General features: G+C 46.1%; 1 protein-coding gene across 2 annotated transcripts in view; it reads right to left on the reverse strand.

Moving 5' to 3' along the window:
- Nucleotides 1–6,129: 6,129 nt before the first annotated feature.
- The window catches only part of HPSE2 (heparanase 2 (inactive)), a 638,970-nt gene continuing 628,005 nt past the window's right edge, over nt 6,130–17,094 (reverse strand). For both annotated transcript variants that reach the window (XM_004268436.4, XM_004268434.4), the window contains one exon: nt 6,130–8,829. In XM_004268436.4, coding sequence (XP_004268484.1) covers nt 8,664–8,829 — 166 coding nt within the window. In that variant the 3' untranslated portion in view covers nt 6,130–8,663. The remainder of the gene's footprint in view (nt 8,830–17,094) is intronic.

The following is a 17,094-nucleotide window of genomic DNA, read 5'->3' on the forward strand; positions in this document are numbered from 1 at the left end:
GCACAAGGGTCAGTCTGACAAAATAATGTTAATTACCAGAAGTTGGGAGTTCTTGCAGAATTTGATATGTAGTATTTTTCATTGAATTTGAAATATTTTCTACTTTTTATTGTGATTTCTGATTTTTTTTTTGATCCATGGATTGCTTACAGGTCTGTTTCTTAATTTCCAAACATAGGTAGATATTCCAGTTGTCTTTTTAAAAATATTTCCACCTGTATTTCACTATTGTCAGAGAAATACTTTATATGTTATCATTCTTTGAAGTTTTTGAAACTTTTTTATGTCACAGCATATAGTCAAGTTTTGTAAGTATTTCCACATGCCCTTGAAAAAAATGCTCTGTATTCATTTGTTGGCTCTGCTGTTCTATATATATATTACTTAGGTGAAATTTGTTTATTGTATTTTCTGAGAGAAATATGTTAAAAATCTCCTATTTTAATTGTGAATTTGCCTATTTCTCCTTTTATTTCTGTGAGGTTTTGCTTTACATATAGGGTACTTCATAAGGTGCATGCAAATTGAGAATTTTTACTGTTAAATTTCCTTCTTTATGAAATATCCCTTTCTATTATTTACACTGCTTTTCGTTTTACAAAAGCATCTGCTGTTTCATATCAGTGTAGCTAATTACCTTTTGTTGCATGACACAGCTTTTCCTTAATCCTTTTTACCTTCTTATATTTTAGATGTTCTTTTGAAACAGCATTTAGTTGGACTTTGTTTCTTTGTATTTCATCTGAAAATCTTTTTCTTTTAATGGGAGCATTTGTTCTATTGACAATAACACTACAAATAAATGTGTGTTTAAATTCATCATCTTACTATTTGCTTTTCTATTAGTCCCACCTATTCTTTGTTGTCTTTCTCTTCTTTCTTGCTTTCTTTTAGATCAACTATTTTTTATTATGATTCCACCCACCCCCCACCATTCAGTTAGAAGTAATGCACTCTTTTAATATCCTTTCAGTGGTTACCCTAGAGGTTAAAACATGCATCCTTGACTTATCAAAGTTTAATATAAATTGGTACTTTTACCTCTTCCTCAGAAATGGAAGGACGTTAGAATACTTTCCATTTACCTGCTTTCAATATGTATGCTACTGCTGTAATGCATTTTAAATTCTCTCTATATATTAAATCTCATGAGACATTACTATTATTGTTTTATATTTATTTAGACTTTCCTACATGTTTACCCTTTATGTTGCTCTTTGTTCTTTCCTGCATCTCCCTTAGCATTTTTGTGATTATGCATTCTTTTGCTCCCCCATCTTTCTTTTCATTGTCCCTCCAATATCCCATCTCCTACTGCCTGCCTCCACCTGTAATTAGTTGAATTCCAGGATATTAGGTACACACATGATAAAATTCTACTATGCTACATCAGATGCTTTTGTAGTAATCCCATGTATGTGTCTTAAGGTTTGATTTAACTAATTTCTCAAAAGTGAGGTCAATCTGTTTCTTTCAAAAACTAATAACAAGGTGAGTGTACCTTGGGGCATGCTTCATCTACATTAAATTTGCACTAAATCACTGCTTGGAAGAACTTGGATGGAAGGAGTCATGTCATTAACTCAAAGAAAAATCATGACATTGACATTATCTCTAGAAAAAAAGAAACTACCATCAAATGTGTTGTTTGTGTTGAATTTCACTTGCATGCATCCTGAAAAGCACATTGCGTTCATGTAGAAATAGCGCCAAAAACTTTAAGGCTAACTTTGAAACCTCTCAAAAAGATATATCTGAGTTGATTATATATATATATAAAACATGTTATATATGAGGAGGAAATAGGAAGACAATAGCAATAGCACCTGGAACAGGGACCATCTAACATAGATGGACAATGGGTAGTTTTAGGTGACCCTAGAGTTCACTTAATCCAAAGTCCTCATTTTACAGATGGGGACGCTTAAGCCCAGAGAGGCTGAGTGACTTGTCTGACATCTCACCGTTAGTTGGTGGAGGGCTGGGACTGGAATCAAGGTCCCTTGGTCAGAGCAGTCGCCTTCAATTACCTGCTCTCCTCAAATGGATTCAATCAGTGGGATATGTTCTTGTGATCTGCAGGTATGGGAACTCACCCATTTGGTCAGTAGCTGAGGCCTCTATGATTCTCCAGTGAACCATTAACCCACTTTGCTATTTGAGGCTTTAAATGATATTTTTGATGTGTCTAGTAGAGGCACAGTGTCTAGTGCTAGGTAAAGCCTAACTGGATAGCAGTGGAACAACACAGAAATTATTTTCTGCTAAAAATCAGCCAAGTACTAGGAGAGGTGGGACTTAAGGAATGGGAGAGATGGAGAAGAAAGCTCCTTTAGGTCATCATGAAGTATGCTAAAAAAAAAAATCCTTTGAATTTAGATATCACCACACATAGTGTGTAACACTCACTTGATGGCAAATCGACTGGAGGGACCCAATAGCGTTGGCTCATTCTCTGGTCTCCTAGCTGTCCATCGAAGTTTTGTGCTCCTTTTTCATGAATGTCTTAGTCCATTCAGGCTGCTATAACAAAAATACCATAGACTGGGTGGCTTATAAACAACAGAAATTTATTCCTCGCAGTTCTGGAGGCTGGGAAGTCCAAGATCAAGGCTCAGGCAGATTCAGTGTCTGATGAGAACATGCCTTCTGGATCATAGGATATGTCCTTTTGGAAAAGTCCTCACATGGTGGAAGGGGCAGGGGAGCTCTCTGGGGTCTCTTTTATAATCCCATTCACGAGGGCTCCACCTTCATGACCTAATCACTTCCCAGAGGCCCCGCCTCCAACTACTATCATGTTGGGGATTAAGTTTCAGCATGTTTCAGACTTTTGGGGGGACACAGACATTCAATCTATAGGAAGGAAATATAATTATTGTTGGAAAGTGGCTGCCCAGCCGAGGACTTCATTTCCTAGATCCCCGGCATTTGATGGGACCATGTGACTGACTTAGGGCCTAAGGAATTGAAGGGAAGGAATTTATGCCAGGTTAGGCCCCTAAAATACTCCCATATGATCTGCATACTGTCTTTCCTTGTCTGCCAACTGCATGTTGATGCCATAGCAGCCTTGGAGGCCAAGTGCTGAAGGTGGCAGAGAGCCTACATCAGTCTGGATCCCTAAAGGACTACATAGAAGAGAAGCACTGCCTACCTTATCCATTATCACCAACTGAACTTTACATGATGTATTAGCAAGAAATAAACTTGGATTGTGTTAAGCCATTGAGATACTAGTGTTTACCTGGTATTGCAGCTAACGGTTACTTTAACATAGTGACATCTAATTTGAATAATAAAATTGAATTTCCATTTGGAGTACTTGAAGCAACACTTGTGGGGAAGAGAGTAGAGGGAAAGCATAGCACAGCATGAGATCAAAGATCCCTAGCGTATATTAGTTCATCAGGCAATCAGTCTTCAGGTCGAGGTGTCGTGTGGACAATAGCAGCCTTCCTCTCCCCACAGAACACCCTGAGAACAGAAAGTTAGAGTATCCACATTTTATTACTTACAGAACATTACCTCAAAATATGAACTACCTCAGGGACCCAAACTCTCTGCCAATCACCAGGCTCATATAAACCTTAATATAATCCGTTCCCTGGAAGAAAATATTAACACCTGTTAAAATCCCCTGCACAGAGAACATTTCCCTGGGAGGTGTTCCTGCACTCATTTTGCCAATTTCAAGATGAATAAAACTAAGGTTTCTTTTTGCTTCTTCCCAAAATATAATTTACTACGTAACATTTACAACTTGAAAAAGAATCCGAGACTATTTTCATGAATAATAATTAGAAGAGTAATGTGCCTGACGTGGGCTAAAAAGAAGGGCCCCCCTTTTCTCTGCTGGGCGCACAGGACAGTGGGGTTTACTCTTGAACCAGTCATGTGGAGCTTGGTGTGCTCCCCCAGATGCTCCCAGGGCCCCTGGGGTTGCTCTGCTGTTTAGAAGGAAATGGATGTCCAAGCAGTTGGTTTGCTGTATTGTGGCTTTCTTGCTTTACAGTGATACTTGCAAATACTACCCCTAGGGCAGTAGTTAATGGATTTGTTACTTAGTCTGGGAAGGTGAAGAGAAACTTCCAAAGCTCTGGGTGGTGGTGGGGGAGGAGCAGTGCTCAGAGGCAGTGCCTGTGTGGGTGCTGACTGGCTCTGCCACTTACCTCTGGGACTTTGAAATACCAAGAGTCATCACCTATGGTGGGTGGTAGCGGTAGGAGTGGCCCCAGACAAACGTAGGCGAGGAGCAGACCCAGAGGGCCCCTGGTAGGCCAAGGTGAGCCTGGATTCAAAATTCTACAGCTAAGGCTGGTCACAGCTCGACTCACTACTCGTCAGAGCTACTGGTCAGTCCCTCCAAACCCTGAGATCAACTCTCCTGGGCGAAGGCACCGCTAGGGTTCTGTGTAGACACACCCAGGACCTCACGAAAGCTAGCTGTGGGCAGCAGAGGTGACAGGAAGTTGGCCATAGCCAGTCCAGCGAGAGTGAGCCCCGTGCAATGAGAGCAGAATTTGGACTCTGACAGATCTGGGTTCAAGTTCTAGTTATGCCACTCTGGTTCTTCTGAACGCCCCAGCTAGTCACCACCACCAGGACTGGGCACGGGAAGGCAGTTACAGAAACTGTTAGCAGAACCCGGAGGTGGGGATTCTAATGCTCTTGGGCTTTATAATAACTATTTCTCTTTGAGTACTCCTTACTATCTTATTTGCAATTCTGGTACATCTTAAGAAAAAGATTGTGAACTATTCTACAATCAGAACTTAATTCCCTTTCAGTACGGCGGATTTCCCTGGGCTCTGGGTTGGGGAATAGAGTGGCTGGCAGAGGTGAGGCTGTGGAACTGGAGAGAAGGTGTGGAAAAGAGCAATGGGCAGTGTTCAGGCTGGGGCCGTGGTGTTGAGGTTGGGGAGAGGGGGAAGTGTTTATGGCCCCCTTCCCTTGCCTTCTCCAAGCCATATCTTTATTACTTTTGTTTGCTCTATTGATATTTCAAAAGTTTGAAGTCCTTCTTTGTCCCAGTGTTTTTATTGTCCGAGGGACCCACCTGGTTTGCCTTGGCTTTTGCAGAGATGAAACACTTCCTGTTTTGTTTTCAGAAGTAAAGCTCTCACTGCATTTCCACAGTGAATCCTGCAGCTGCATCCATCCCAAACACAGGGGCCTTGAGTGCAGGCAGCAGGGCCCACCTGCAGATGCTGGGCCTGGCCTGGACCACACGGCTGCTCAGCAGTTCAGTCCTGCTGGGTCCTCCCCACCGTTGAGGGTCCCTGGTGCTGAGAGCTGTGGTGGGGGAGGCCTCTCAGGCAGAATCTGCCCACAACCTCTGCCCTGTTGGAGGGTACAGGGCTGGGACTCATCTGCCCAGGGACTGCCCAACAGCTGGGGAGGGGCAGGGACTACGGAGGGCCAGTGGGCCTTTGGGAATTGTGGTTCTGGGAGTCCCCAGCCTTAGGCTCAATGTAGCCCAGGTCTGGTGTTTTCAAGCTTGTCTCCAGCTGGAGATAATGCTAATATCCCACACTGGCAGCTTTTTCAGGGCACTGGAAGATTGAGACTTTCTCTTCAAATAACAATGAGCATTTGTTCTGAGCCTTTGTGATAAGAAAGGAGAAAGAAAATCATTCTTAGAGGCAGGGGGAGCAGAAAGCCATCTCAACAAAAGGCACAAACTTCTCATTATACATTATTATGCTTTCAAAGAAGCATTTGTGCAAGCACATTCTTTTGTTTAAAATAAAGTGGCTCTTAAGTCTTAAGACTATCTCGGCTGTGTCTTGTTTTGGGAGGAAAAATCTGATGGGGGGAAGCTGGTTGATGAGCTCTTTTGTCCTGGGGCCCAGCCTGGCAAGCTGCTCCCCTGACGTGCAGCGTGATGCTGAGTTTTGCCACAAGCTGTCTTTTGGGGGGAGTGTGGTAGGACAATCCCTTATAAGGGGGGATCCCTACTGATTTAGTAATTACCCCTCACCCCTAAATGAGAAAGCCAGGACAGATGCCCTGTACTAAAATCCTTACAGAATGTGATGTTATAGTGAGTGTCTCGGTATCCTTTGTACAATGCAAATACTTCTTCCATGAGGCGGCTGCAAAGTTAGAATTGCAGGACTCCAAAGATAAATTTCATTGATTCCCTTCCCTTTTTATTAATTAAAAAAGAAAAAAAACCCAAACCCAAAACTTAAACCTCTTAGGAGCAGTATTTAAGATATAAAGACAAAAGAAGCAGGGACTGCCTATATTCTGCAAGTCTAGAGGCTTAGTGAAGAGTCAACACTTATTTAGAGAAAGTGTGTCTGAATGGAGCTCCGGAGGTCCTGGCTGTACTGAATTAGCAGAACCTATGAAGAGGTAAAGAGGTGAGTCTGTGAATTGGGCAGCCGCTGAGCTGGGCGGTTAAATGAACAGGCTCCAGACTATTCTGATCTCAGCAACCCATTCCCCTGGATGACCCTGAGCAAGTTACAGACCCTCTCCAGGCCTCATAGGAAAAATGGAGCTAAGAATAGTAACTCGCCGAGCTGAGGCTATGTATGTAAAGCAAACTAGCCCAGGGCCAGCCTGCAGGGACCTCTGGTTACCCCCGTTATTATGAGGGGCCTGCAGCTGTACCAGTATGTAGACGAGACTTTGCTATCTGCTATCTGTACTATCTCTTTTCCCTTCTCTTCTTCACTTTCCTCTGCTGCTTCTTCCCTGCCTTTCTACCCCCAGTCTTGGCACTTCCCTCCCTCCCAGATCTGAAGCGTCATGGGAGAGGCCTGCTTCCGGTGAGACGAGGGGCCCCTCTGGGCAGCCTTGCGGGGATGTGCCAGGGTCTGGTCCTCTCTCTGCAGCTGCTTCCAGGCTGAGCCTCCACTGACCGAGGCCAGCCAGTCCTCAGTCTCCCCCTTTCCCACTTCACACCTCCTGGTGCTGTTCCTCCTCTACCCGATAATAAGCTTAGGTCAAAACTGACTCCACTCTCTTCCCGTCGCGTAAACTGAGCCTGCTGGTTTCCCTCTCCCAGATTCCCAGTTCTCCATGCTGAGTCCCTTCCTGCTCCCATCTAGTCTTCCTTATCACTCACTCTGCAGACCTGGCCCTGCTCCTAACTCCTCCTTAGGCAGTCTCCCTGGCCTCTGGCCTCAGCCACCTTGCCCCTCTCTTCCATTTCTATCCTTTCACATCAGCAGAAGTTGTATCTCTCTCTACTGGAACCCTGTGACATTGTCTAATATCTCCTCCTTAAAAAAAAACATCCTTTGTGTCATTCATCCTGCAAAAGAAAATCATATCCACAGAAAAGAAAGTCATTTCAGTTGCAGCTTTTTTGCAAAGACCCACACAAACCTCTTGAATCATACAGAAGGTCCCCATCGTGAACTTTACACCACTCCACTCCCCCCTGCCCAACTCGGGGGCCTCCCACCTCCCATTCCACAGTTTCCCCATCAGACCTCAGTCTCCAGATCGCCCTTCCCCAACGTGGTGAACTGAAAGCTTAGTTCTATGCTCAGATAAGCTGGTCTGGGAGAGCATGGACCTGGTCATCTTTCATGAGCACATTAGATTTCTGCCTAGTACAAGACATTGAGAGCACTCAGATACTTGGGAAGAAGCAGAAAGGTTAGATTCAGTTGTGTCTTACAGTTGTGATGACCTTTGATTTATCCCTTGGTTTAAAATGGTTTTGGTCAACCAAACCATTAAGGACTTACCCTATCAAGCCCTTAATATTCTCTCAAAATTGAGGTAGGTCTAATTATTTGCTTTGTTCAGCCGAGGGACACGTGTGTGTGTGTTTGTGTGTGTGTCTGTGTTTGGTGGTTGGGTGCGCTTTCTCTTTGTACTGAAACTCTCTCCCTCGCAGCCACGTGACAGATGATGACTGCTTTTTGTGCTGCCTGATACATTGCTGTCCACTCAGTGAATACTGTTACCTGACTTCCATTCTAGCCCTGGGGGAATCTGGATTCACAGAGGAATAGAACCTTCTTACAAAATCTGGAGTATGATTGCAATTTTACTTTTGAAGCACCCGCTTCCCAGAGGAATAGCTAGTGATTGATGCCACTGTCAGAAACCCAGATGCACACACTCATACATGCGCCAGGAAATTACATTAACAGCTCGCCCAGCAGGCCAGCACTGACTCACCCACTTGCTCCCCTATGGGAGGAGAGGTGATATGAAACCCAGGGCAACAGCAGGGAACAAACAAAGGAAAGGAGTTAGGGGGGACTGGGCTCTCAAATGTCCACCGGGTTTTTTTCCTTCCTCATCTTCTGCCGAGGGCAGCAGCCACAGGCTAAGGTCTGTAGTTATTTTGCTATGTGACCAGGATTGTGGGGAGTTATTTCATTTGTCCTGGAAGTGCACTGTCAGCTTGTTCTCATGGTGCATGTACAAGGGTGCGTACAGCTCTACACACATACCTTCGTGCTTAAGAGGTCTACATTTTCCTTTGGGGTAGAAGTGACCTACCTAGGCTAAGCTCATGCTAGGGTATTTGTCTCTTTGGAGAGCAAGTTAGTGTTGATTCCAGCAGGATGGGGCGGCAGAGACTGGTTTGTTGCTCAGAAGATGCCTGAAAAATACTGATACCATTAGGGCAGAAGAGTGGAAAGCAGTCCAGCAGGCCTGCTGGCGACTTGTGGGTGTGAGGGGGTTTATCGGTAGCGGCAGGCCAAAGCGTTGACATTCTTGACCACATAAAAGCCCATGGTGACTGGAGGGATGACCAATGTCCGGCCGGCCCGCAGGGGGCGGGGCTTCAGTTCTGGGAGGGTCCCATCGTCCACCATCACTAAGGGCTGGCCGTTCAGCTGCACTGACCTACAGTGAGGAAAAACAGCATGGGACTCGTTATTGCCTTGAAAGGAAGCCATTGCAGCAAAGCCTGGGCAGCCTCAGATTGCCCCCGTCTGCTGACCGTGCCCGGCTGGCTATCACTGACTGATACTTACTCTGCCCAGGCTCTCAGCTGGGTGCTTTGATAACACACTCGAACATCCCAGCAATGCTCTGAGGAAGAAACTGTCCTTGCCCCATTCTACCTAGAGTACTTAGATGACTTGCCCAAGGCTATACAGCTTGTAGTCCTGGGAGCCAGGATTTGAACACAGGTAGTCTAGTTCCAGAGACACATCATTTATTTTGACAAGTTAAATGCCTCTGAGGCAGAAGCTGAAAAGTGTCTCATGTCTTTTTTTTTTTGTCTTTAAATCATAATAGCAGTTCAGTTTGACTCTTCTACCTAAAGAATTTTCTTCTACCTAAAGTGTGGAATGATGCATAGGCTTAAGGTGACTTCAGAAGTTCCTATTTAACTGGCATCTTTCATGAGTTTATTTGAGAGATGAGAGAACTGACATTGTGTCACTTGTCTAGGGCGGTTCTGGAGGAGGACAGAGACTTATGTAACAACCTTCCTTTCTCTAATCTGAGCATGAGTTTCCATATCTAATATTTAATGAATGTTTACATTTTAGAGACACAAAGAAGTAGGTGATAAAGCAGGCATTTGTGATCTCAGTTCACCTGAGTTGCTTGCTTTTATCCTTCCTGTGTATCAGTCATTTTCAGCCCTGAGAAGGACTTAGAGCAAAGGGGAACGGCTCATCACCCATCCTAGGCCTGTGGTACAGAATCCAGACAGTCTCCCAGCTGTTTCTGACGGGGGAGTGACTCGGACAGCCAAGTACCCACTGAAGCTCAGTTTTATGGGTCAGTAGAAAAGGCCAGAACCAGGCTACTAGCTGGAAATAAGGCTGTCAGTCACTTTGGAAAATCAGCCTTACAGTGATGACTGTTTCTGGGCCTTGCCCAGCCTCCAGTGTGATAACATTGTAGTGGTATCATCTGAGCTGTGAAGAGAATAAACTGTTAGAAATTGATAAAGAGGTCTTGGTTTAGTGTTCCTTCTGTGCTACGAATGATAGGTTTAGAGAGAGATCATCAGACCCCTTGCTCAGTACAGCCATGAACCCCCAGAGATAAGTGCAATGTAAATTGCTCCCAGGGGAGAGCTGGGCAGAGAGACAGCTCCAGGCCCGGCCCGATGTGGACCAGTTTGGGCCCAGTCCAGATCTGACAGGCCAGGGGGCAGCCCCCCTCTCTTGTTGGTATGACTGAGGAATGAATGAACAAGCAGGGGGCTCCTGGGTGGAGAGCCAGGCCTGCCTCTGGAAGATGTGGAGGTGTGAGAATTGAGATCTAAAGGTCAATGTTGACCTCACCAAACATGCAAGAACCTTCTGTGACCCTCTCTGGTGAGTACAGCGTACTCATGGGAGTGGAGGGCAGGGTGAGGAGAGGGGGTTCAGGTGCAAAAAAAGCCAGGACAGGTCTTCACAGTGTATTTTATTATTTGGTTCTAGGTTGTGTGAATATCCAACAACCAGACATATGCACTATCAAATACTAGTTCAATAATACTAATTAATCTTTCCAAAGCATACTCAAATTGCTATCACTTGAGAACCTTCAGTGGTCCCTCCTATATATGGAGTTAGGTGCAAGCCCTCCCCCTGAGGAGTTAGGCAACACCCCCTTAGATTCAGATGATCCCAGAGTATTGCCATCTCTGGGTTCTAGGAAGTCAAAACAAAGTGTGAGAAGCAAGCCTTTTCATTTCCATACTAATAACGAGTAGTTATTCTGCAACAGGCTCCATTCTGATTTCCTTATTGGTTGGTTAAAAAGCTGACTCAGGTATGGTTGGAACCAGGGAGCATGATCAAGATTGTGGACTGGTCTCTAATTCCAGGAGCCGGCCACTAACTTCCTAGACGGCTCTGGCAAGTCTCCTTACCTCACTTCCCTCGGTTTTGCATCTGTGAGAATATAGGCTATATAGGATGTAGTACGAATGAAATGAAATAAAAAATGTGAAAGTGCTTTGAAAGCATAGTGAGCCATGTAAGTGGGAGATGGTGTTTTTTTTGTTACTCTTTTCATTGTCATTCTGGGTAGGTAAACTTCTTGGTCCTTGTACTGTGGCACTGACGAGTTTCATGACTCCTTTCCTAAAGCCCTCTCTTCCCTTGGCTCCCGTGGTAGCGTTCTCTCTCTCTCTCTTTCTCTCTCTCTCTCTCTCTCTTTCCCTCCATTTTCCGCCTTCATTTCTGCATGTTGTTTCCTTTTGGGGGGACTCTTCCCTTATAGCTGCCTCTCAGATGCTGGGGTTGCTGGTGCTTGGTCCTGGGACCTCTTTGCTTCCCACACTACATGCTCCAGCTGGGTGCTGTTACCAACACCCAGGACTTTAATTACTATCTGCATGTCGATGCTTCCCAAACCTGTATCTCAAGGCTGAATCCTTCTTCTAACTTATATCTCCACTTGGCTGTTCCACAGGAACTTTATAGTCACGTGTCGAAAGTCAAGATCTTCTCCTCAAACTCTGTCCTTTTCTCTGCCTTCTTATCTTTGGGCTGGTACCACCCTCTATAAGATTACCTAAGCCAGAAAGCTGTGGTCATCTGGGTCTTCTTCCTCAGGTCCCAGGTATGGAGTCGCTAAATCCAACCAATTCTACCTTTAAATATTTTTCAGATCTGCTTCTTTCTCTCCCTTCACTGCTATTATTTTAGTTCAGAGTTTTCCCTGTGAACTACCTCCTTGCCCCTGGCCTTGCCTACGTCTCCTGTGCTGGCCACATTACTGACAGAGCCATCTGCTGCTGTCCCTGCTTCAAACTCTCCAACAACGCCATCCCTTCCACCTTAATCCGGACGATGAAACCAAGCTCCGGCCACCTCCCCAGTCTCAGATGCTGCCAGTGCCCCTTACTGCGGTGCTACCTGTGGATCCCAGACCTCTGGGGGTGGGCTTGGGCTGAGTAGGCAGTCATTGTAAGGACATCATCAGTATACGCATGAACAGGTTGTTCCCAATGAAAAACAGTTAAATTTTGCCCATAAATGAGGTAGATCTTTCTCAAATGAATATGTCAGTAGATCCTGGTGGGAATAAAATATACCAGTTCATTAAAAAAAAAATTAAATATTTTTCAAATGTGAATGCCTGTAGACACTTGGGATTAATAAGACACAAGTTCATTTAAAACTGCTATAAAATTCCTAATAGATTTTTTTGGGAGGAAGGGGGCATCAAGTGCTTTTTTCAAGCAAGAGGTTTTTAAAGGGACAAGTGCTAGTGTGGGAGGGCTACGACATTTGATGCCATTACAAAGGAACCTCGGAACCTGAGCGTACCTTTGGCCCAGCATGACCAGATTAAATGACTTGTAGTTCCACTTTGGGTTGCTGTGTGTGGTGCTCCCTCCTCCTCCTCTGCGGGACTAACTGCCCTGGGGCCCTGGAGCCTGCTCTCGTGTTGCCCCCTCTGGGGAACCTTCTTTGACCCTTGGGTTAGGAGCCCCAACTCTGCACTCTCGTGTACCCAAAGCTTATAACCACCTCACTGAACTGTAGGGACTTACCCACTCTGCCCCTCACTGGGCTGTGAGCTGGATGAGGAAAGGTACAGTGCCTTTCACCCCTAAATACTCGGTGCCTAACCAAGTGGCGTAGAATTGGGATGGAATATTTTCTGAACAAGTGAATGGACTTTTGAGGCTCTTTCACATTATTTCTGGTATTCCTGGACTGAGTTTCTCCAGCTCTAAAGAGGCTCCCTGGAGGTTTGCTGAGCGTCTTTACAGATTTCATTAATGTACCAATTACTCTTGCTCTCAGTGGCCCTGGAGATGTTAGATAAGACCTGAATTATCGCTGATTCTCACAGTCACTCACTAGATAGCTTATCCCAACTGGACACGTGGCCGTTGATCATTGATAGCGTTTTTTCATCCTTAAAAAAGATCTATATGACCACCTCTTAGCTAAGCCAACTTGAGTTAATTTTGTGAGAACTTAAGTCCTCATACAACCTTATTTACAAAGTTCCGTCACTGTAACGATGGACAGTGTGCTTTACCACCTCCATTCTAATTTTCCTGCTTACATTTTTATTTTAATATTTATCCTATTACCCAGTTAAGTCATATCACACTAAATATTACAATTATCTTCCACTCTTATGCACTGAACAACTTGTAAGTTTACAAACATATGTTAATGATAAAAAATCACTGATTACTGAGCACTGTCTATGCAAAAGGCAGGATGCTGTGATTTATTCTATCACATTTAGTCCTCACAACTACCAACTGAGGCAGGTGTTAGCATTCCTACAGATGAAGACATCAAAGTTTAGAGGGGTCTAAGATTCACCTAAGTCACATAGCTGGTAAGCGGTAGAGCTGAGATTTGCCCTGCAGCCCTTCACCATAGTCCTATTTGGCCTCCCTTGTGACTGCTAAAAGAGCCCTGTGAGGTACGCAGGCAAGTATTATTATTATTATTTTTGTAACTTCACTATTGAGATGAGGTCAGAGAGGTTAGGTGGCCTGGGCAAGGTCACATAGCTAATAGGTGGCTAAGCTCTGTCTTGGATTCAGGCCTCCTGATACCTGTTTCTACTATTTCGTGTTGTTCCCCAATTCCAGATGGCACTCACTAGGATCATGTTTCTTTCTTTGAAAACCTTTCTTATCATATTTTCATCACATTCTGGGACCTCCTTCCTGGCCTGTGACATTTCAAACCAAATGCTAAATGATCCAGTCTATGTTGAGCTATTTCTCTTAATTCCCTAGCTGCTGAGGGCTTTTAAATTATCCAAATATTAGGACAACTGAGTTTTTATCACCATCTGTTTTTTCAAAGTCTGAATTGCTTTGTTCCTAAACTTGTTTTCTTTGCATGCTATTTGAAATGGGATTCAGTGTCTCAATTTGGAGTCAAGCCCTCTGCTTCCCAGGTCTCTGTGGGATCCCCTTGGCTGGGTCACCCTCCTTCCCCCACCACCTGTCTACAATCTCTGGTCTTCATGGTTTACTTTATGGTTCTTGCTAGCCATGGATACTGAAGCAAGCTTTCAGCTGTTCTGAGGTCTCAGGGAAGCAAGTCCAGTGAGCATGTTCTTTGCCAGTTTTGAAGATACTTTGCTGGTCTCTGGCCTGACTCTGGCTGGACTTCTGTGGGAGCAGAGGCAAGGGAAGCCTGCGTATTATCGGGAGCAGCCTGGGGAGCTAGTGTCTGGTTTCTGCTGGCATATTTAGGGCCTTGAATGGGACTTAGAGATAACTAGTTCCACCTCAGCCACTTTGAGAAAGTGATTTGCCTTCTGTGAGCTTGGGTTTCTCCATTTGTATGACAGACTAGATGAACCCTAAGATTCTTTCTGGCTCCCACATCTTTCAGGTTGGCTGCCCACAGCCTAATAGCTAGCCTGAAGCAGAGTTTAATGCCAAATTCAGAGTGATCCTGCACAGGTAGAAATCTGATCATGACATTCACCTGTCTAAATGCTCAGTAGCTTCCTGCTGATCTTAGAACATTCTCCAAAGTCCTTACAAGACCCCACGAGCGAGGCCATTTACCTCCGTCTGCAGCCCGTAGAGGCCCCTGTAGCTGCTGCCCATTGCAGCTCCCCACCACCTCCCACCTCCTTGCGTTCTGTGTTCCAGTCACAATCTCTCTACTCTCAGCGTTTTTGTACGTGTTGTCACTCTTCCTGGAAACTTCTCTGTATTCCATCCCTGCTTCCAGCCTCCTTTGCCCTGCTAACTCCTACCTGTCCTTCAGGTCAGGTGCCCGCAAAGCACTCCCTATCACCCAGTACTTCTCCTGTCTCTGCACTCGTCACAGCACTGGGATCGCTGACTGCTTGTCAGTCCCTCCCCTAGTCAGGAAGACCATGTGTCCGCCCTGCTCATCTCGTGCTCTCCTGTCCACTAACCCACATATAGCAGGTGCTCAGTAAAAGAAGGATGGGATATAAATACATGGGTAGACGAACTACAATCTGGAAGGAAAAGACACTGTGGTGGGAGGACAGAGACTTGAGTTACAGTCCACATCTGAGCATGACGTGTGCAGGCCTAGAAATGTCACAGTTGGCTCTGGTCTGGGTTTCTGGATTGTTAAATGAGAGAGAGGGAGGGAGGGAGGGAAAGCAGGAGTGGGGAGCAGAAGGGAGGGAGGAAGGAGGAGAGAAGGGAGAAGGTGTAATAATCTGAGGAGTGTGGGGCGGGGAGGGTATCAGCTCCCTTTCCTGCTCAATAACCCGCACAACCTCCTGGCTTCGACTCTGGTGCCAGCGTGCTTCCCCGCGCGCCACTAGAGGTCCCCCTTGCTCTTCACAACGGTGCTGAGAGCCCGCGCGCCGGCTCCCCCGAAGCGGAGCCCCTGCCTCTGCCCCTCCAGCCTGCTCTCCGGTCCCGGCAAGGCCCGGAGACGTGTGCGGCCCTTGGCCTCCTGGAGCAACAAACCGCAGGATCACTCCAGTCCCGACAAAAACTTCGTTGCGGTGCACTCGGCACCCCCGCGCCCCCGCAATGTGGCTAATATTAAGGAACCGTCCGAGCCCGGGCTGCGATTCCTGCCGGGGGTGCGGCTTCCCGGCTGGCGTGCAGGGAAGGGGGGCGCAGGTGCGGGGCTGGCAGCAACGCGCGACTCAGCGCCTGGCTCTCCTGCCTGGGTCCCGGCGCCCCGCCCTCCCGCCAGCCGCACCTGTGTGCGCTTTACAGGCCCCCGAGGCCCAGTTGCCCGTGGAGGCCCCCTCGCTGAGTTAGGAAGCTGGTGTGTGCAGCTGCCCTGCCCTTCTCCAGCTCAGGGGCAGGTTAGAGCCGGGAGGGAGGCCGGCCGGGTTTGAGGACGGAGGGGCCTCGCTCAATTTCCCTGCTCCGGGAGAGGCTGTGCATCTGGAGTAGCTTAGAGAGGAGGTTCCTTTGAAATGGCCGTGAGTGATGCTACCCGCTGAGGAGGGCCGCTCGGAGGTGGCCGCAGCAGGCTAGTCCGCACTTGCCCAGCTGAAGCAAAAGCTGTAGGATGCTCATGACCCTCTCAGGGGAGCTCCTACTCCTGAGGGGTCGTTGGGAGGATTACTTCCTCCCAAGCGTGTCCTGAAGCTTTCTCCTGTGTGTTAGGGGATTGTTCTCCTGCTAGGCTAATTGTTCTCATTTCTAGATTTTCAGTGGCACGTGGTTCAGTGCCTTCTGGCGCATGATAGTAGTTCACATTAATGCTTGTCGGGTTCCACTCAGTCAGCCTCTCCAAGGGTTCTCATGTGGTTGGTTGGACACTCCAGTCCCTTACTCTGCTGTTGTTAAAGAGAGGAGACAACGTGAAAAATGGAGGTGAATGCTTCCTTTTCCCCTTACCCCTTGAAAAGCCCGCATTATATATGAAGTTCCTGGCCACTTAGACAGTTTGAGGCTGATAAGATCATTCGCCCTATGTCCTGTTCTTTGAGAGCATATTGAAATAATGAGGAGTTTCAATCTAGCTTCTGTATCACTGAACTAGGACTCCTTTATGCAAGCAGAGCTGGGGATTTTTAGGCAAGTTGTTAGGGATGTAAGCTTTTCCTGTTTGCAGTTAGGTTTGGGGGTCATGATTTGATCTGTGTTCTATCCAGGTCTGTGTAATAATGGTTTATGCCATCATGGGATCCTACCATCTGCTTCTAGTGGTTTAAAATAACAGCACACTCGGCAAACAAGGTGAGAGCCCAGCTAAGGAACCTGGATTTACACTGATATTGTTAACTTCCAACAGAGGAGGCCGTCATCTGGGGGCACTCTGGGAAGACAGTTTGATTCTGTGACCATCTCGAAGCTCCATGTCATAGGCATAGCACACTCAAACCACAATAGAACCAGCTATTAAAATCATGGAGACTTTACCATGTGGTTAGCCCTGTTCCCTCCCATTGTAAAGACTTGGTGCCATGATCACCGACATTCACAAATGGTATGAAAGGGGCATTATTCATAGTCCTACTGTTCTTTGTGTTGTACAAATTCAATTATAACAGATGTAATCCTTACCCACTATGACAGAAAACACAGAAATATGCAAATGTGTGGTCAGAGGCGCTATAATTAACACATTACACAAGGGGAGAGAGAGAAAGAAAATCAAACCTCATGGCCTGGATTTCAAGGCCTTCTGCATTCTGGCACTAACGTATTTTTATGGCCTCTCCCCTCACCTCATAAAGCATCCTCTATTCCAGTCACGTGAGACG

Source organism: Orcinus orca, chromosome 14, assembly GCF_937001465.1.
Source record: "Orcinus orca chromosome 14, mOrcOrc1.1, whole genome shotgun sequence".
Classification (NCBI taxonomy): Eukaryota; Metazoa; Chordata; class Mammalia; order Artiodactyla; family Delphinidae; genus Orcinus; species Orcinus orca.